Consider the following 21998-nt stretch of genomic DNA (forward strand, 5'->3'; position numbering starts at 1 on the left):
CTTCACAGTTCTGTATTCCAAATGTCTTTTATCAGTACCCGTTACCACTTTATCATTAGAATTTAATTAACTCTCATGCTATATCATATACTAGATATGATATTAAAAAGTTACTTGGGGGGCTTCCCTGGTGGCGCAGTGGTTGAGAGTACGCCTGCCGATGCAGGGGACATGGGTTCGTGCCCCGGTCCGGGAAGATCCCACATGCCACGGAGCGGCTGGTCCCGTGAGCCATGGCCGCTGAGCCTGCGCACTGTGCTCCGCAACGGGAGGGGCCACAACTGTGAGAGGCCCGCATACCGCAAAAAAAAAAAAAAAAAAAAAGTTACTTGGTTTTTCTGTTCCTTTCACTACCATTTTATGCCAAACCTTAAACTGCTCTTTTTTAAATTTTAATTTTTGGTCTTTGGAATTCACTAACATTAGTAGAATTTTGTTTGCGTTTTTTAAGTATTAACTGAGTTTTGTTCCTGTCTGTATCTGTGGTCAGCCACAGGTTTCGGGGGAGCTGAGAAGCAGATTGGCCCATGGTAAGAGAGACTAGTCCTCTTGGTTGAAATTATGTGCTTTATTTTAACCTTTATGAATAGTGACCAATTGGGGGAGCACAGTGTTTCTCAGTTTCTTCCCTCTTTTTTCTCAAGCCTCCCTCAGTCTTCCCCTTCTTTCCAAAACCGGGTCAAGGTCAAGGCATTTTCTACCTCCCTCAAGAGGATAAGAGCAATACTGGTATTCTGGGCTTTGTATTCTAGGGTGGAATCACATTGCTTTTTGGAGGTTGACACAATGCTGTTCTGTTTCTTTCATGATGCAGAGTATTAAAGCCCCGGTCATCTTTCTGTTTGGAATACACTCCCTTCTGTATGGTAGTCAGGACTAAGGCAAGAGACCTGTATCAGCTCTGTTCCCCTGTTGCTTGCTTAGTTTACTTTGGATTGGTTTTTCCCTCCCAGTATTTCTTCATGTAGCCTTCATTGGTTTTAGGCCATACCTACTCTAGGGAAATGGTGTTACCACTAATTCTGTCTAGTATATGAGAGTTCTTCATTAGGGTGTGGGACCAAAGACTGGTTAATTAGAAAAACTACTTTGTCTTTCTTTGCCTAGTGTGTAGTATTTTCCTTTGCAGACCTCAAGGAGGTTTGAGGTTTAAGTAATCTCAATTTCACCAAGACTTTTATCAATGGTAATTGCTGATTGTTTGTAATATATACTTATAGCAGGTTTATATCTATGGCTTTATATTTTAAGACTGATTCTGTGTTAAACATATGCATTTTAGACACTTGAAAATACTTTACAGTGTTTTTCTATCTGTGGGACATAACCTGTTAATAGCTGTGAGAACATTTTCGTGGATCTTATCATTTAAAAATAAATTCAAAGTGCATGAGATTATTATATGTTAGTATTTTATTGTTTTATGAAAATATGTTATTTGTGTGTATCTCTGTGTGTGTTTCATTCTCTGGGTTATGATGGAAAATGTATCTTACTGTGGGTTGCAGTCAAAAAAGTTTGAAAACCACTGCTCTATAGGAAATTTGGACTCAGTAACAAAAAGCAGATTTCTTAACCTTTTATAGTATATTAAGCGTTTGATAGATTTACTTGTTTCTTAAGCACTTATGCAGAACTTTGTTTCTGAAGAATTTTGTAATTATTTCTATTGCCTGATATATAAATAATCTTAGGGTAGACCTATTTCATTTCTGTATTTCAGATAAGTTTCCGAGGGCCAAGAAGATGAATAGCTTGCCCAGGTCTCAACCAACGAGTCAGAGGCAGAATTTAGATTCCTGCTTTAGAGACCTTGGATTTTTTTTTTTAAACATCTCAACTTCTTTATTAAACTTGTTCAGCTCCTTAGTGTTAATGCATAATTTGCTGGATGATGTTGAGTGTACTGTATAAAAAGAATACAGTTTATCAAACTTCAGTTCCCAGGACTTATTTGGCTAAAAACAAGAAAGAGAGTTGTTTTCAGGATGGCCATAGAGATTGCTGTTGTCCTAAATCAACTTTGCTGTTGTTATTTATTCCCAGAACTTTTCAGGGCTTCTTGTGTTCTTTGCTTTGGTTCATTGCAAAGGTTTGTGCTGCGTGCATTTTTTTTTAACCCTTAGGCTGACTATGGGGTAATATATTCAATAATAACAGTGGTAGGGTCAGTGGATTTCTAAAAAATATAATATGTGCTAGACCAAGATTGTTCCTTTAAGCAGTCTAATATGCTTTCATGGCCATAGGGAACCATGCACATAGTAAAATTTAGTTGTTGCCAAGGGTAGAGGGAGAAAAGGTCTGAACAGTATACTTAGACCAATCCTTCGGTTTCTGAGATCAGTTAGTTTTGTTATGAACTCTTCATCCGGAGCCAAGATTCCTTATTTATGTTATGATTTGTGGAAAATAGGATTTGATGTGCCTGGCCTTTGTTGCTGATAGTTAAATATCATTATCTCTTTTATTTTTTATGGAGCTAAATTAGTAATTTTTCTATTTAGAAGGAAATAAGAATACAAATTTTGTCTGGGTAAAGATACAAAATAAAAATGAGCAAATATTACTGTCCAATTAAAGGACTTTGGGTGATGTAGGCGACTGCTTGGTATCGCATCTCTAATCTCTTATCTTAATTAATATAAGAAAGCCTGGGAAGAAATTTCGTCTGAGACCCATAATTATCTTGAAAATAGCTTCTCTTTGAGTAAAGCAGTGTCTTTCACTCTAGTGTCATGTAAATTGCATTTGAAGGAAAGACATTGCGTTGGACACTCCCCCCCAACCCCATACTGGTACATTATTTTTATCATAAATACTTTAAATATACTCAAACGAAAAGCTAGGTAATCGGGCTTCCCTGGTGGCACAGTGGTTGAGAGTCCACCTGCCGATGCAGGGGACACGGGTTTGTGCCCTGGTCCGGGAGGATCCCACATGCTGCGGAGCGGCTGGGCCTGTGAGCCATGGCCGCTGGGCCTGTGCGTCCGGAGCCTGTGCTCCGCAACGGGAGAGGCTGCAACAGTGAGAGGCCCGTGTACTGCAAAAAAAAAAAAAAAGCTAGGTAATCCTTATCCCTCCTGTGTTGAACCCCTATACCTTTTAATCAACTATAAAATCAAAACAAATTTACAAATAATTTAGTACTAGCAATGGTAGGGTCAGTGGAATTTTTAAAAATATATGCTGAAGCAAGGTTGTTTTCTTAAGCAATCTAATATGTTTTGATGGCCATAGGAACCATGTATATAATACAGTTTAAGTTATCAGTGTTATGTCCGTTGTTACCATGGATTTATATCTTTATGAGTAAGTATATAGACGTAAAGCATACCAAAACCCAAGAAAATCCAAATTAACATTCATATTATGTTGTAGAGATGTTGTTTTACTGAAATGAAATACTTAATGTTGATCTGAATAGTGGAAAGATTTAGCTTTGGATTCACTATTATATATAATCTGTTTCTATATTTTAACTTTAGTAATAGCAATGTAGAGAATATCATACAAGGTAGTATTTGTGATGTGAAGGCATTGTGAAACAGTTTATGATAATCAGATCTCATATTCAACCAAAACTGGCCAGAAGTCCTTGAATGCCAATTTCAGTGAGGTATTGTTTGATAACTTTGTAGAGTTAGAGTTGGCTTATTCAGAAGAAGATAAGATTTGTGTTGCAAATAAAAAGATAACACAGAAAGGGAGAAAGTTTGGGCAAATCTTATATCTGGTAAGGGACTCGTATCTAGAATATATAAAGAATTCTTACAACTCAATAGTAAAAAGACAACTCAATTTAAAAATGGGCCAACGATCTGAATAAGCATTTCTCCAAAAAAGATGTACAAATGGCATATAAGCACATGAAAAGGTGCTCAACATCATTAGCCATCAGGTAATGCAACTCAGAACTACAGTGAGTTACCACTTCACACTCACTAGGATGGCTGTAATAAAAAAAGGTGTATTTTATTTTATTTTATTTTATTTTATTTATTTATTTATTTTTTAAAAAAGGTGTATTTTAAAAGGAGAGGATAGGGAGAAATTGGATCCCTCATGCACTACTGGTGAGATTGTAAAATGGTGCAGCCACTTTGGAAAATAGCCTGGTAATTCCTCAAGAGGTTAAACACAGTTACTGTATCACCTATCATTTCCACTCCTAGATGTATACCCTAAAGAGTGAAAAACATATGTCCACACAAAAATTTGTACATGGGGCTTCCCTGGTGGCGCAGTGGTTAAGAATCCTCCTGCCAGTGCAGGGGACATGGGTTCAAGCCCTGGTCCGGGAAGATCCCACATGCCGCGGAGCATCTAAGCCCGTGAGCCACAACTCCTGAGCCTGCATGCCACAACTACTGAAGCCCGCGTGCCTAGAGCCCGTGCTCCGCAACAAGAGAAGCCACTGCAATGAGAAGCCTGTGCACCACAACAAAAGAGTAGCCCCCACTCGCCGCAACTAGAGGAAGCCCGCACACAGCAACAAAGACCCAACACAGCCAAAAATAAATAAATTAATTAATTAAAAAAAATTTGTACATGAATGTTATAGCAGCATTATTCATGATAGCCAAATTGTGAAAACAACCCAAATGACCGTCAACTGATAAATGGACAAATAAAATGTATATCCATGCAATAGAATATTATTTGACAATAAAAGGAAATTAAGTACTGGTACATGCTATAACAAGGATGAACATTGGAAACAGTATGCTACGTGAAAGCAGCCAAACACAAAAGATTACATATATAATTCCATTTATGTGAAATGTCCAGAATAGGGAGATCCATAGAGACAAAAAATAGATTAGTGGTTGCCTAGGCTTGGTCAGTGGAAGGTTTGGGAGGAAATGGGGAGTGATTACTAATAGGTTTCTGTTTTGGGGTGAAGAAATTGTTGTAAAATTGATTGTGGTTATGGTCACATAACTGTGAATATACTAAAAAAATTTAGTTGTACTTTTGAAGTGAGTGACCCGTATGGTATGTGAATTACATCTCAATGAAGCTGTTAATGTAAAAAAATATTTGAATTGTAGTTTTTGAAATCTGTTAAGTGGGTAACTTGAATTGGGAATAGAAAATTTTAATTGTATATTTGCCATCACATTTCCAGCTAACATACATAGCAAGTTGCTGTGTTAAAGATGAGATCCACCTAATACACTCGATATGGTACTGAGTGCTCCAATACAGATTCTTTTGAGGTCATCCTGCCTATTCTGCTGCATCCTACTCATCTCTCTTTTGTTTATACAGCAAACATACAAACCACAAACTGGGCATCAAAATTGTGTGGTAGAACTCAGTTATAATATGGATACTGATTTGTTCCAGAAAATACATGTGTTAATTTTTTAAAAATTATCATTGAAATGACTAAAATGAAACATCACAGATAACCACGAGCATGAGAAATGGTGATCTAGAGGTATCTATTAAACTGTAAGAGAGGTGGCAGCTCCCTTCTCTAAATTGTTATTACAGATTTGCAAAAATGTCTATAGTATAGTATATCTGATTTTTTCCCTTGTTTGGTACACATGTTCATATACTAAATTTTTTAAAATTTTCATTAGGTAAGGATATCAGAAATGGAGCCAGTGCCATCAGTTTCTAAGAAAACTAACAAATATAAAGGACAGTAAATAGTTGTCTAGTTTCTTAGAGATTTTACAGTCCTGGAATCTTCAAGTTGGAGGAACCCTAAGGTTAACCTAAGCAAACATTTGGTAATTTCTTGGCTTCTTGAAATGAGCTGGAATTGGGGAAAAGGAATTCTTAATTCTTGAATCCTGATGATTCAAGATCAGACCTAGGGAGATGTAATTACTATTCATGCCAGCCTGCTCTGTGGGTGGGAATGCTGGCTCTGCAGCTTAATAACTTGAGCAAGTAGCTGTACTAAGCCTCGGTTCCTTCCTCTCTGAAAAGAGGGATGGGTAAACTACATTGAGCAGTTACAGTGCTTGAATAAGAAAAACGTATGTGAAAGGAAAAGTCAGGGATTTATGACAGCTTTATGTGGTAAACTTAAAATGAGCCTTTTCATTTACATCTTATACATTTTTTTTATGATGAAAGTGAGGATTTCTGGAAGCTAGCATTGGGGAGAGGTTTAACCAACAGGAGAATAGACATTTATTCACGTACTTCTAAATGCCCTTTTTGTAGAGTAAGTCTTTCTTATTCTAACTTTCCACTCTACCTTGGTATGTATTGAAAACTCCCATCCTGGGTATATTTTACACTGTATGCTTATTTTGTATATAATAGTGCTTCCAATTTAAGCAAAAATTGTGTGAAATAAAGTGGACTTATTTGCCAAAATCCTGAAAGAAAAGCTTTAAGAAAGTAAGAATTTAGAGGATGGGAGGACAAGATGGCAGAGTAGAAGGACCTTGAGCTCACCTCCTCTCATGAGCACAGCAAAATCACAGCTAACTGCTGAACAACCATTGATGAAAAAGACTGGAACCTACCAAAAAGATAATCTACATCCAAAGACATAAAGAAGAAACCACGAGACGGTAGGAGGGGTACACTTGCGATATAATCAAATCCCATACTCCCCAGCTGGGTAACCCACAAACTGGAGAATAGTTATATTGCAGAAGTTCTCCCATGGGAGTGAGCATTCTGAGCCCCATATCGGGTTCCCCAGCCTGCGGGGTCTGATGTCTGGAGGAGGAGCCCTCAGAGCATTTGGCTTTGAGGGGCAGTGGGGCATAATTACAGGAGCTCCACTCTTGGAGGGTGCACACAAGGTCTTGCACGCAATGGGACCCAGGGCAAAAGCAGTGATGACTTCATAGGAGCCTGGGCCAGACCTACCTGCTGGTCTTGGAGGGTCTCCTGGGGAGGGTGGGGGTGGGGGTGGGGGTGGCTTTGGCTCCCCTTGAGGACATTGACACTGGTGGCAGAGATATCGGGGAGTATTCATCAGTGTGAACTCTTGCTGGAGGCTGACATCTTGCTTGGGTCATTATCACCAAGACCTAGCCCTACCCAACAGCCTGTAGTGCTGGGATGCCTCAGACCAAACAGCCAACAGGGCAAGAACACAACCCCACCCATCAGCAGACAGGCTGCCTAAAGACTTCCTGATCCCACAGCCACCTCTAGACATGCCCCTTTACTCGGCCTTGCCCACCAGAGGGCCAAGACCCAGCCTCACCCACCAGGGGGCAGACACCAGAAGCAAGAAAACTACAGTCTCACAGCCTGTGGAACTGAGTCTGCAAACACAAGTCAGAATCTACCCTGTGACCAGATGGTCCCTGGCCCTTGCGTGATGAGAGGGGAATGTACTGCTGGGACATCTGGACATCCCCTACAGAGGGCCACTTCTCCAAGGTTGAGAAATGTAACTAACCTACCACATACATAAAAATACAAATAGAAATTCAGACAAAATGAGATGGCAGAGGAATATGTTCTAGACAAAGGAACAAGATAAAACCCCCAAACAACAACTAAGTGAAGTGGAGATAGGCGATCTACTCAAGAAAGAGTTAAGAGTAATGATCATAAAGATGAACCAAGAACTCAGGAAAAGAATGGATGCACAGAGTGAGAAGTTACAAGAAGTTTTTAACAAAGAGTTAGAAAATACAAAGAGTGACCAAACAGTTGAAGAATACAATAACTAAAATGAAAAATACACTGGAAGGAATCAGTAGCAGAATAAATGAGGCAGAACGGATTGGTGAGCGGGAAGAAAGAATAGTGGAAAGCACTGCCATGGAACAGAATGAAGAAAAAAGAATGAAAAGAAAGGACATTTTAAGAGGCCTCTGGGACATCAAACACACTAACATTTGCATTATAGGGGTCCCAGAAGGAGAAGAGAGAGAGAAAGGGCCTGAGAAAATATTTGAAGAGATAATAGCTGAAAACTTCCCTAATGTGGGAAAGGAAACAGTTACCCAAGTCCAGGAAGTGCAGAGAGTCCCATACAGGATTAACCCAAGGGACAACATGCTGAGACACATAGTAACCAAATTGACAAAGATTGGACTTCCCTGGTGGCGCAGTGGTTGAGAGTCCGCCTGCCAATGCAGGGGACACGGGTTTGTGCCCCGGTCTGGGAAGAACCTGCATGCCGCGGAGCGGCTGGGCCCATGAGCCATGACCGCTGAGCCTGCGCGTCCGGAGCCTGTGCTCCACAACGGGAGAGGCCACAACAGTGAGAGGCCCGTGTACCGCAAAACAAAAACAAAAACAAATTGACAAAGATTAAAGATAAAGAGAAAATACTAAAAACAACAAGGGCAAAGCAACAAATAACATACAAGGGAACTCCCATAAGGTTATCAGCTGATTTTTCAGCAGAATCTGCAGGCCAGGAGAGAGTGCCACAGTACATTTTAAGTGACAAAAGGGAAAAAACCTACAGCCAAGAATCCTCTACCCCGCAAGGCTCTCATTCAGATTTGATGGAGAAATCAAAACCTTTACAGACAAGCAAAAGCTAAAAGGATTCAGCACCATCAAACCAGCTTTACAACAAATGCTAAAGAAACTTCTCTAGGTGGAAAAGAAAAGGCCACAACTAGAAACAAGAAAATTACAAAATGGGAAAGCTCACTGGTAAAGGCAAACATACAGTCAAGATAGGAAATCATCCACACACAAACTAGTAGGGAGGTTAAAAAGCAAAAGTAATAAAATCATCTCCATCCACAAGAGCAGTTGAGAGATACGCAAAACAATTAGATGTAAAATATATCAAAACCAGTAATCATGAGAGGAGAGTGAAAATGCAGGATATTTAAAATGCATTTGAAATTAAGAGATCAGCAGCTTAAAACAACTGTGTATATATAGACTACTATACCAAAATTTCATGATAACCGCAAACCGAAAATCTATAATAGATAAATACCAGCAAACCGAAAATCTATAATAGATAAATACACACAAAAAAGAAAAAGGAATCCAAACACAACACTAAGGATAGTCATCAAGAAAGTAAGAATTTAAAGTAAGGGGGGGGAAACAGCTTCATGAGTGTCCCGAGGATACTACTTTGAGGAAACACTGTTCAAATTTTGACTGTGTAATTACCTTTTATAAAAAATTGGGAAATTAAGAGAAGAAAAACGTCACACCAGCCTACCACCCACCCAGTACAGTGACTATCATGGCTGTGTGAATTTCCTTTTACTTTTTCCTGTGCTTATCTTAACTAGTTTTAATAACAAGTGTATAGTTTTTGTAATTTAATGTCTTAGCATTTCTGTTGCATTGTTTTCATAACTATTTTTTGTGTGTGTGGTACGCGGGCCTCTCACTGTTGTGGCCTCTCCCGTCGCGGAGCACAGGCTCCGGACACGCAGGCTCAGCGGCCATGGCTCTCGGGCCTAGCCGCTCCACAGCATGTGGGATCTTCCCAGATCGGGGCGCGAACCCATGTCCCCTGCATCGGCAGGCAGACTCTCAACCACTGCACCACCAGGGAAGCCCCATAACTGTATTTTTAAGTCATACAATGTCACTATAATCAACCATTACCTAATTGAATATATATCTGTATTTATATGTTGCTTACAGTCATTATCACAGATGATAAGGTGAAATTCTTTGGGCATATAGCTTTTACCATACTTAAGACCTTTTCTTATTTATTTATTTTTAAATTTATTGAAGTATAGTTGATTTACAGTGTTGTGTTTCTGCTGTACAGCAAAATGATTCAGTTACATCATTACCTATATATGTATGTGTATACATTTTCGTATTCTTTTCCATTGTACTTTATGACAGGATATTGAATATAGTTCCCTGTGCTATACAGTAGGACCTTGTTTATCCATTCTATATGTAATAGTTTGCATCTGCTAATCCCAAACTCCCAATCCATTTCTCCCCCACCCCCTTCCCCCTTGGCAACCACAAGTCTGTTCTCTATGTTCTTAGAATAGATTGTTAGAAATTCTACATTAAAGTACAACTTTTTATGGGTTTTGATATCTGTTGGGCTTGTTCTATTTTAAAACAAGTGTTTTGGGCTGAATTTTTTATTTGCTTGCTTGTTGTGATTTTTGGATATGTAAAGAAGTGGCTTTGTTTTTTTAGCTACATTTTCCTACTGCTCTGAATTCTCTCTCTCTTTCTTTTTTCCTTTTTTAGGCTAAATTAATTACCCACCCAGCCCAGCATCTTACAGGAAAAGCATAACACTTCCTAGAGGAGTATGAGCATAACAGGAAGGTGTCATTGACTCTGAATTAAAATTTTAACCTGTCCCCTGAACAGCTACAGGATTTGGAAGCTGAATCAATGTTATCAGATGAGTTAGAATCCAAACCAGAGGTGAGCCCAGGCAACTGGTTTTCTTTTCTTTTGGTGGGCTGTATTCCAGAGTTTATTCTTAGTTCAGGGGTCAGCAAACTTTTTCTGTAATGGTGCCAGGTAATAAATATTTTAGGTTTTGTGGGCCATATGGTTTTGGTTGTAACTACTAGTTTATTATTTTTCTGTTACTAAGTACTTTCTCAAAAATTTAAAAATTCAATTCTTAACCTTTTATGATTTTTTATACTTGTTATTTAAATAAGTGTAAATTATTACACATTTACATAATTACATAATGACAAAATTTATGTATATGACATATATGTAATATTTACTACCACAAACCATTTTTTATTAATTTTGTATATATCTAAAAGTGTTTTCTTTTTAAATGTGATTAGGGGATTTAAACATTTAAAATTTTTATTCATTTTTCTCATTTTAATTTTAGAACATGTGTGTTGCTTAGTGGAAAGATCACTGAATTTGGAATCATGTTACCTAAGTGTGAAGACTGACATTGCTCCTAACTAGTAATGTGACCTTGGACTAGTCATTTAGTGTCTTCAACTTGATTCCTTGTCTTTAAAATACATGTTTAATCTCACTAAGTTACAGTGGGGATTAAAAGAGCCTATACACAGAAGAGTACTTTATAAAATATAATCAGTACAATGCAGTTGAATTTGTAATAGCCACCATTTAAAAATATAATTATTTTTATCATTTCTCTGTTTTATGGAAGGTGATAGAAGTTAATTATACGATTCAATTTTTATCTAGAACACTTGATAAAAATGAGTTAAAATATTATTTTGTAGTTAATCTGGTTTTTCTATGAATAAGGTTGAGACTAGTGAGCAATCAAGACTTAATTACATCATTGCCTTTTGGTAAATTCAGAGGTTTAGATCCATTCATAATAACCTGTATTATTTGTTGTCTCCACATCCCCCCCTTTCCCCTTCAGCTGCTGGTACAGTTTGTTCAGAATACGTCCATCCCACTAGGACAGGGGCTAGTAGAATCAGAAGCTAAAGACATTACTTGCTTGTCCCTCCTTCCAGTGACTGAGGCCTCAGAATGCAGTCGGCTAATGTTACCAGGTAAAAATTAAGATCACCAGAGATAAGATAAACAAGTCTTAAGAGCTTAGCCTTCTCTGTGGTACTGGTGGAATGTGATAACTGACTTTATAACTGACTGGTAGAAACTGTAAAAATTAGGATTTGTGGAGAAAAAGCAACCATGGGACTCATAAGTGCATTGTTAGTTTATTTATTTATTAAAAAAAAATTTTTTTTTTTGGCCATACCATGCAGCTTGTGGGATCTTAGTTCCCTGACCAGGGATTGAACCCGGGCCCTTGGCACTGAGAGTGTGGAGTCCCAACCACTGGACTGCCAGGGAATTCCCTGCATTGGTAGTTTAAGTCATAGGAATGGTTATGAACACCCATAGAGTGAGAGTGAGAAGAAAAGGAGGCCAAGGCAGAACTGCATGGAACTCCCTATTCAAGGTATGGGGTGAGGCAGGAGAGCCTGTGAAGGAGGGAAGAAAGAAAGGCTAGAGCAATAGGGGGAATACTGGCATAGAGTGCAGGCATGGAACCCAAGGGAATAGTCAAGTGTGACAAATGCTTCTAAGAGGCCCAGTGAGACAGGGACTGTCCCAATGAGATAGGGTCAGTGAGGTCATTGTTGACCTAGGCAGGACCTGCTCCTTGGAGAGGGAGTGGAAAGCCAGGCTGCAGTGGGTTGAGGTATCAGTGCAAGTTGAGGAAGTAACTATACTTTCTAAAGGCTGTCTTGCTATGGGAAGGAAAAAGAGAAGGACATAAAGTACATTAAAGAGTTCTTTTTTAAGATCTGAAATATTAGAGGGTGGTTTTATACTAAGAGGAAGGAGCCCATTAGAGAAGCTGCAAACACAAAGAGTAGATAATTGGTGAGGAGGCTCCAGGAGAGGTAGAAGGAAGTAGAATGCTGAGCATGGGTAGTGAGATTAGCTTTGGATGACAAGAAGGAGATCCTATCACTTAACTATTAGGAAGGAAAACATTGTTTTTGGATGCAATGGATTCTTTATTTTCTAGAAATTGAAATATTTAAAATTTGGAATATTAATGTTAAATCAGGGGAGGGTCACCTATTGGTGACAACTTATTTGTTATAAAGTCTTCTGGTTACTATCCTCTAGTGGTGTTCTTTTTTGAGTTTTGAAGTGACTTAAGGGCAGATATATTCAACCAACCAGTGTTGATTTAAGGTTTCTCTATCTAGCTCCTGTCTTTCCCACATCATTGATCTCTCAAGTCCCATTTTTCTACTGGTGTGTTGGGAGTGTTTCCAAATCCATGGATTTTCAATATGTGAAAATTTCCATGTGCTAATAAAATTTGATCTTCATTTGGCTTTTTTTCTGAATTTTCTCTCCCAATTTTAATTTATTGAATAAATATTTTGACAATAATAGAGGAAATGAAAACAGGAACAAAAGCATCCATCTTCTTTTCTACATTACCTTCTTTTAGTTTTAATTTTGATTTAAAATATTTTAGACAACCAGTTATAGATAATAGTAAATGAAAACCCATGTACTCACTTCCCAGCTCATGAAACGTAGTGTTACAAACACAAATGTATCTTGTACATACCTCCCTAATCTCATTCCCCTTCCTCCCAAATATGTGTGAATCATTCCATGCATGACCTACATGTTTTCTTTTTAGCTGGGATATGTGATAGACACAGAAAAGCACAAAACTATATGGATATACCTTTTGAAGAATTATTATAAAGGAGATAGCACCACCCAATCAAGAAGTAGAACGTTGCCAGCTTCCAGGCCCTCCATGGGTTCCTTCATGATAAAAGCAACCTCTGTTCTTCCATAGGTCACCACTGCCCTCAATTTTTTGAAAATTTGTTCTTTGTTTTCCAAGTTTAATCACCCAAGTCTAATTTTAGCTGATTTTGGACTTTAAATGAGTGGAATCATATGAGTGTATCTTGTTGTACCTTTTATGTTTGTGCGATTCATCCTTGTGTGTAGCTCTGGTTTGTTTGGTTTCATTGCTATATAGTATTCTGTTATATGAGTGTACCACAACTTCTTTTTCCATGCCACAGCTGATGAATATGTAGTTATTTTCCAGTGTTGTATTATGACAAACAGTGCTGCTATGAACTTTAAGAACAGTTTTTTTTGTGGTAAAATGTATGTAAAATTTACCATTTTAACCAGTTACATTTACCATTTAACCAGTTGTGTGGCATTAAATTCATTCACTTTGTTGTACAACTTCATTAGGCTTTGGAATGGCATTGCTGTCCCTAGGCTTCCACTTTATTTCTATAACATTACCTGTTACCTCCTTGAAAGAAGAAAATAATGTAACCTGCCTTCTATAAAGATGAATGAAACCCCTGAAAACATCGGATGCTTTAGCACTTTTGGCAGTTCTTCATTATATTGCAACTAAAACCTTTGGAAATTCATCCCCTCCCTTAGAATAAAGTTCTAGAAGCAAGTCTTCTGAATTATTTCTTTACATCTGGTGTAAACCCAGAACCATAATGAAACATACTCATGATTCTATACAATTTCAGTTATATCCTAGGCTGTGATTTTTCCCCTAATGACTCACCCGAACTGTCACATACATGTTATAAAAATTAGAGAGAGGTATCTTTTCCCAAGAAAAATAGTTTAAGATTTAGATCCTGTTCTTGAGTTTGTATTCATTGTGTAACTATATTTTTCAAGGGAAATATACTGATTTGGGGCCTCAAAAGGACAAAGGTCTATAATGTCCAAATGTGGATGGTTCGTATTAGTTACCACTGACCATCAGAGGAGTCTGCCCCTCACATTTTGGTTGACACCCTTTAGCTGCCTTTCACTCTCTCTTCTTTTCTGAGGCAGATTTTGTATTTATAAAATGAAAATGCTGTCTGCTCCTGTAAGGGTGTTAGATACTAAGGGATGTTACAAGGGTGTTAGGTACCACTAAGGAATGTTACAAGGGAGTTAGGTACCATATATCAAAATGGTGAACTCCTTGGAGATAGGTGCTACATAAAGCTGTGGTATTTTCCCTTTACTAGATGATACTCCAAATCATACTAACTCCTCCAAGGAGGTTCCTTCCTCGGCTGTGTTGAGAAGCCTTCAGGTGAATGTGGGTCCAGACGGAGAAGAGACGAGGGCTCAGACCGTACAGAAGTCTCCGGAGTTTTTGTCCACTCCAGAGTCTCCTAGCTTGTTGCAAGATCTACAGCCAAGTGATAGCACTTCTTTTATTCTTCTTAACCTAACAAGAGCAGGTATTCTTTACCCTTTTCTGACTTCTGCTCATGCTTAAGAAAAAAAACTGGGGAGCAGGGAATAGTTAACTTAGTCATATTTAAAGTGGAAAGAAACTATTCTTTAATTATTTTGGAGAATTGGTGTCGTTTGGTGATCAGTTGGGTATGTAGAGGGAGAAGGCAGACTCTAAGATGACTCAAAAATTTTTTGTTTGGGAAATTAAGTGGTGTCATTCACCAAGATAGTGCACACAGGAAGAGTAGGGCTGCGGGAGAATGATTAGTTCCAATTTGTGCCTGCTGATATTGAGATTTCACAGGGACATTTAGGAGGAGGTGTCCTTTAGAGAGTTAGAAACAGGAATCCAGAGTTCTAGAGAGGTCTGTTGTGAAATAAGTAGTTTTAGTGCTTATCAGCATTCAGGAAGTGTATGAAACAATGAGCATGGATTCTTTGATTCAGGAGTAGTCTGGAGCATAAACAGAAAAGAAGGCAAATCTGGGACCCTGAAAAAAAATTTTAAGAGGGTAACAGAAGAATGGGAAGCAGCTTCTAGAGAGAGGGATCTCAAGAAAACAAAATGAGAATGATGTGGGGGGAGCCAAGGAAGGAAACGTTTTAAAGAAGAAAAGGTACAGAATCATGCCAAATACCACATACTGGGCCAGTGAGATGAGGACTGGGAAGTGTATGTCCGGCAAACTCAGCAAGAGCAATTGTTATTGAGGTAGTAGAGGTGGAGCTTAGGGTTAAAGAGATAGGGAATGGACAGCAGGTGAGAAAGTAGATACACAAGTTAGAAGTTAAGAAACTTCAAGAAACATGACTTTGAAGGAACAGGTGAGAAGGTGATATTTAGAGACATAGTTGGGATTTTCTATTCTTTAAAAAAAAGGATGGGAGAGACTTGAGCTTGGACAGATTGAAAGGCTGAAAGGGAAGCTGTAAGGTGGCCACTAAGGAGGAATGGGTTGAAGTTGGGAGAGGAGAAAACTAAAAGATAGGATTGGGATTCTAGAGGTGAGGGTTAGCCTGGTTGCTAGGAAAGACCGTTTTGCCTCTGAAACAGGAGTAGGTAAGATAAAGACCAGCCTGTCAGCTGGGAGTGGAAAGGTGATAACCTAATCTTGTATGAGAACAGAAGCTTGAGGTGAGAGGTGAAAGTGTGGAATAGCTGATCAGGACACAGAGTTTCTGAGCCAGGGCCAATCAAAGGATTACTTGTTGGCTAACTTTCATATATCCTCTTTGTTTCTTCCAGGTCTGGGCTCTTCAGCCGAACACTTAGTATTTGTACAAGATGAGGCAGAGGATTCAGGGAATGATTTCCTCTCCAGTGAGAGCACAGACAGTAGCATTCCATGGTTCCTCCGGGTTCAGGAGTTGGCCCATGACAGTTTGATTGCTGCTACTCGTGCACAACTGGCAAAGAATGCGAAAACCAGCAGCAATGGTGAGACCCCTGTGGTGTTTTCCTTTCCAGTATTCTGTGCAGAGATTTTGGTAATACAGTGGCTATATTTTGAGTTGCATATAATCCAAATTACTTTATTGGTAAGAGCAGAAGGCTAGAAATACGTAAATTGTTTTTCTTATTTTCTGAAAAATAACTCAGCCATGCCAGATTCATGTGCAGAATCAACTGAACTAGCATTCTCAATTGTCAGCTTTAAATAGTATACTAAACCCCTTTTAAAGGAAAAAATTTTTTCGCACATCTTGCTGTTATCTTGAATTGTTTTTATTGTGATGGTCCTTATACTTAGACCTTTTACACCGTTATGAAATTAAGACAGTTTTATCAATTAATAGAAATAAAACTATAAAACCAATAAAAATAAAATTAATTTTAAGGCAGTGTGGCAGATGATAATGTTTTGCTGAAACTAAATTGCTGCTCATGGCGATTTAGCAATTAGCAGCTACCATAGTGCTGCTTTTTGGGGGGTTGGGGATGGGCAGGGCAGGGCAGGGAGGGTGGAACCAATTCACCAGAAGACCTAAATATCCAAATAGGGTATAGTATGGTTTCTTTTGAGTTCAGCATGCCTGTACTATTTACTCTGTGCCACTTTTTTTCTATCCAGTAATTTTCAAAGTGTGATCCCTGGATCATCAGCATCACCAGTAATTTAGAAATGCAAATTATCAGGTCTCATCTTACTGAATCAGAAACTTGGAAGTTTTTAGTAAGCCCTCATTGTGGTTATGATGCATGTTAAAGCTTGGGGACCATCGCTCTATTCACACCGCTCCTAAACCACTGCAAGACCTTTGCTTGTGTAGCATGCCATAATATTTTTTGTTTTAGGTCTGTCTCTGTATTTTCTCATTAACCTGTGACAATTAAGGTAATACAAAAAATTATTGAGATAAGGTATATACTGTCATTACCACAAACATACTGTCACTTCCATCTAAGTTGAAATACAGAAATATTTTAATTTTGTGTGTGATGCTGTATATCAGGAGTCAGCAAAGGGCCAAAAACCACCTGTTTTGTAAATAAAGTTATATTGGAACACAGGCATGTCCTTTAATTACTAATTGTCTATGGCTGTTACTGTGGCAAAGTTGAGTAGTTGTGACAGAGACCATATGGCCCTCAAAGCCAAAAATATCTGCTGTTTGGCCCTTTACAGGAAACGTTTACTGACCTGCTCTATACAGTACTACTTTCTCTGGAAATTATATCCCAAATGTAAAGACTTTGCCCACATAACTGTAGGATCTTTAACGTGTTTACAGTGTTATTCAACATGTACCATATAAGGTGTTGAGTTTGTCTCTCTTGCTCTCTTTTCTTGGGGGGTGAGGGAGGGGGAAACCATTTCATCAGATGACCTCTAAATATCCAGAACTGTCATTGGCTGAGGTCATTTTAAGCTAATCTGTCTTCTGCAAACAGTGCTTTGTTTTCAAAAACAAAGTAATTTAGGGAGCACTTTGAGAAATTTTATAATGACTCAAAATACAAGACAGCTCACGCTTTTCTGAAGGATTTTTTCCCCCTGTTGTATGATTATATCAATGTTCTCATTGTATTGATATCTACAAAATTGAATGCATGAAGCCCCAACTGTCACCAGTTTATACTTTTTTTTTTTAATTTAATTTATTTTTTGCCTGCATTGGGTCTTGGTTGCTGTGCGCATGATTTCTCTAGTTGCGGCGAGCGGGGGCTACTCTTCGTTGCGGTGCGCGGGCTTCTTATTGCGGTGGCTTCTCGTTGCAGAGCATGGACTCTAGGCACACGGGCTTCAGTAGTTGCAGCACATGGGCTCAGTAGTTGCGGCATGCGGGTCCTAGAGCGCAGGCTCAGTAGTTGTGGCACACGGGCTTAGTTGTTCTGTGGCATGTGGGATCTTCCCAGACCAGGGCTCGAACCCGTGTCCCCCACACTGGCAGGCATATTCTTAACCACTGCGCCACCAGGGAAGTCCTGTCACTGGTTTAAATCTCTGGATTAACATGGGTTTCTACAGACCTTTCATTAGAAATTAATTAGCTGGAGCTCTAGAGTTAGTGGGAAATTTTCCTTACAGTATATGCACTTCTGTGCTGTTTAAAATTTACCCATGTTTCAGTTAAACAAACAAAAAAACTATGTGGGACAATATTTAAAAAGAACAAGTTAATTAATATTAACTAGCAAAAGGCATCTTAGGTTCTGCTCTGACCTTGGAGCAATTAGTTTTATGATTAGCATTTGGTGAAGTACAGCAAGGAGAATGTAGGGCAGGAAGAAAGTAAGGTTAATAGATGGGACAGAAACTGCCTTTGATCAACTGTCAGGTTCCCGGGAGTGTGATATGTATAACATATTATCCTACTCTTGGCTCTTGAGAGGGAAATTTGGAAATATGAATCTTATTCCTAAGGTGTATGTAGTGGAAAGATAAACTCCATATGTTTATAACAGAATGAAGTGGTTGTGAATGTTTTTCTCCATTGATGTCCAACTATGAATTGAAGAAAACGAAGGAAAGGGTGCACCACCTGCTAATCTGGAATTTATTTAAAGATTTAGTTAACTGATTTCGTTTAAATTTAAGAAAGTCACTGCACCATATGCTCCTCTCCTCCCCTCCTTTTATTCTATTGAACAAAAAACTTGAGCAGTATTATCTCTAACTTTTAAAAATGTGGTAAGAAATTTGAAAATGAGCTGAGTTTTTGCATTCTTAGATATTTTGTAACTAAGGAGGGGTGGTACAGGAAATTAGAAGGTGATTCTTATTCTCTAGAATGATAGAAACAGCCAAATTGACTTTAGAAGATAGAAATCTAAGAATGGCCATCTACAAAAGAAATTACTACTGTAAGTTCACAGCTAAGCCAGACTGGCGGCTTCTCCTTAAAATACAAGTTTTTATTACCTAGAGCTTTAAGTCATCTTCTGTAGGACCCCACTCCTGGTGTTGACATACCTGCTTCCTTACCAATCTGTAATGCAAAATAGGTTGAACTCTGCTTTTTGATATGAAACCATTTTGGATATTTCTTACATTTGCCAAAGAGGCCTAGTCTTGTGGCTTTTTGTAGTTCTGTGGATTAAGTAAGGGGATGGGGATATAGAGCCCTCTCACTTCTGTTAAATGAATGCAAAGCAAGCTGGGGAAGATGAAGGATCGATATGTGATTAATGATCACTAGGAGTGGCTTTATTGTTTGAACCAAAGTATCTGAGTGGAATCCTTCCCTAGATTATAAATATGTGACTCTATTACAGGAGAAAATGTCCACCTTGGTTCTGGTGATGGGCAACCGAAAGATTCTGGGCCCCTTCCTCAAATGGAGAAGAAGCTCAAGTGTACAGTTGAAGGCTGTGACCGGACATTTGTGTGGCCAGCTCACTTTAAGTACCACCTCAAAACTCATCGGTGAGCAAACCTGAGATTCCATACTTGGAGCTTAAGAAAGTTGATGCTTCTGAAGGAACTTGACAGAAGTCCCTCCACTTGACAGATTAAAGGAAAGCAGGGGCTCCAGCTCACTTGTGGTTAAGATGTCTTTTGTTCTTTAATAGAAACATTTGCATTGTCTCATTTACCTTGTTCAAACATTTGGCACCTAAATATCTTAGAGCAAGAGTTCTCAAATCTCATCATAAAACATAATGTCTTGGAGAACTTAAAAATTATATATAAGCTTAAGCCCCACTCTAAACCTGTGAAATCAGTATTTCAAGAAGTAGGGCATCTGTAGTTCAGGTGATTCTGATACATGTAGATTTGGGATTTACTGTCTGCCTTGAGAGTCAGTAGGAGCTTTGACTTGTCTTCTCTAGCAAAGAGCATTTTCAGGCATTGTTGCGTATGTGATTTTTTTTTCCCCCCAGAAACGACCGCTCCTTTATCTGCCCTGCAGCAGGTTGTGGGAAAAGCTTCTATGTACTGCAGAGGCTGAAGGTGCACATGAGGACCCACAATGGGGAGAAGCCCTTTATGTGCCCCGAGTCTAACTGTGGTAAGCAGTTCACTACAGCTGGAAACCTGAAGAACCACCTGCGCATCCACACAGGTGTGTGCCACCCCAGCATTCCCACAGGCCGTCTACTGCTTGGCTCAGGGCCTGCTGGCTGTCCTTAGGAGACGAAGGTTGGGGTTGTTGCTAGAACTCTGAGGATGAAATTTCTTTTTTTCAAATGCCTCATGGCACTTTTCAGTTCTTTCAGTAACATTTATTGTCACCTCTGTGTGAGAATGGACAGTTTGATTTCTGTCTCTGGTAGCCTTAAGTAGGAAGGGATATAAGACCATCACTGATAACAATGATATGATCATATATGGACAGAAATGAGCCTTTCCAAATATCTTCAAACTTAACACAGTTGTAGTTTTGGTCATTAACATTTATTGAGTTACACAAACCACACAGATTCTGTTCTAGGCACTAAATGGGGGGTAAGGTGAGGGGAAATACAAAAGCTAAGCTTAATCCCTGACTTTGAGTTTACTTTGTTGTTAGAGCCTCACAGCCTGAGAAACAGAATGGAGAAGTGACTTGTCCTGAGTCAAATAGCATGTTAATATCAACGGAGCAAAAGAAAGATATCCTGATTTCTTAATCTAAAAGCTTAAGGGTGACTTTCCAAGCCACTTGGCCCAGTTGTGCTAAGTCTCTTGCCAGAGCTTAATCACTGAACCCAGACTACTACCGTAGGATGTGTAACTATTCTTCCCACTTTCTCTTTCTCTTCCTTGTTTATTCTTGCATGCTAAAATGATAGCAGGTACAAATAAATGGCATTTAAAAAGTGAAGCCCAAGCTGAAGCCACCTTTGTTCTGCGCATGTTCCTATGATTCCCTCTAGATTGACATTACCACTGGATATATTTTAGGGCAGAATAGCTCTGTTCTCAGCTCTTTCTTTCTTTCTATTTATTTATTTATTTAATTTTTGGCCAGGTTGGGTCTTTGTTGCTGCACGTGGGCTTTCTTTAGTTGTGGCGAGCGGGGGCTACTCTTAGTTGCGGTGTGCGGGCTTCTCATTGCGGTGGCTTCTCTTGTTACAGAGCATGGGCTCTAGGTGCATGGGCTTCAGTAGTTGCAGCACACAGCCTCAGTAGCTGTGGCATGCGGGCTCAGTTGCTCCTCAGCATGTGGGATCTTCCCAGACCAGGGCTCGAACCTGTGTCCCCTGCCTTGGCAGGATTCTCAACCACTGTGCCACCAGGGAAGCCCCTCAGTTCTTTCTTGAAAGAGTATTCTTGCTCTAAGAAAGCAGTTTGAATAAAAGAACAGGAAAAACATCTAGCTGAATAGTTAAGGAAAGTAGTAGAATTCACTGTGCCTTATTAAATTCAGTAACCTCTTCATCCTTGTGCCACTTGTCATCTTTGTAGCATTTGATAAAAGTGAACATATTTTAAAATGCTTTCTTTTATTCAGAGTGTGACCTGATTTTCTCTCTTCATTCTGACTCTTGCTAGCTCTGCCTTGTTAATCTAATTGTTGACCAATTTCAGAATTTTGGGTTTCTCGCATTTTACTCAATGTGCTGTCTCATTGCAGTCTCAGGCTTCAATTTAATCATTTCTTCCTGGATGTCTCACAGATCTGAATCTCAGTAATTAATATAATAATAAAAGTTAGGACTTCCCTGGTAGTGCAGTGGTTGAGAATCCACCTGCCAATGCAGGGGACAGGGGTTCGAGCCCTGGTCCGGGAGGATCCCACGTGCCACGGAGCAACTAAGCCCGTGCACCACAACTACTGAGCCTGCGCTCTAGAGCCCGTGAGCCACAGCTACTGAAGCCCACACGCCTAGAGCCCGTGCTCCACAACAAGAGAAGCCACCGCAATGAGAAGCCCGTGCACCACAATGAAGAGTAGTCTCCACTCGCCGCAACTAGAGAAAGCCCGCGTGC

The 21998-nt window shown here is 39.2% G+C and overlaps 1 protein-coding gene across 4 annotated transcripts in view; it reads left to right on the top strand.

The window, feature by feature from the left end:
* ZNF410 (zinc finger protein 410) overlaps positions 1-21998 on the top strand; it is a 40766-nt gene that overhangs the window by 4531 nt on the left and 14237 nt on the right. For 3 of the 4 annotated variants that reach the window (XR_009563163.2, XM_030831675.3, XM_030831676.3), the window contains exons 2-7: positions 10150-10332; positions 11285-11420; positions 14424-14642; positions 15887-16078; positions 19358-19508; positions 19967-20148. Coding sequence is in view for 3 of the 4 variants with exons in the window: in XM_030831675.3 (XP_030687535.1) it covers positions 10300-10332; positions 11285-11420; positions 14424-14642; positions 15887-16078; positions 19358-19508; positions 19967-20148 (913 nt within the window). In the remaining variant the exon portion in view is untranslated. The remainder of the gene's footprint in view (positions 1-10149; positions 10333-11284; positions 11421-14423; positions 14643-15886; positions 16079-19357; positions 19509-19966; positions 20149-21998) is intronic. The other variant, XM_030831677.3, reaches the window with a different exon arrangement.

Source organism: Globicephala melas, chromosome 2 (assembly GCF_963455315.2).
Source record: "Globicephala melas chromosome 2, mGloMel1.2, whole genome shotgun sequence".
Classification (NCBI taxonomy): Eukaryota; Metazoa; Chordata; class Mammalia; order Artiodactyla; family Delphinidae; genus Globicephala; species Globicephala melas.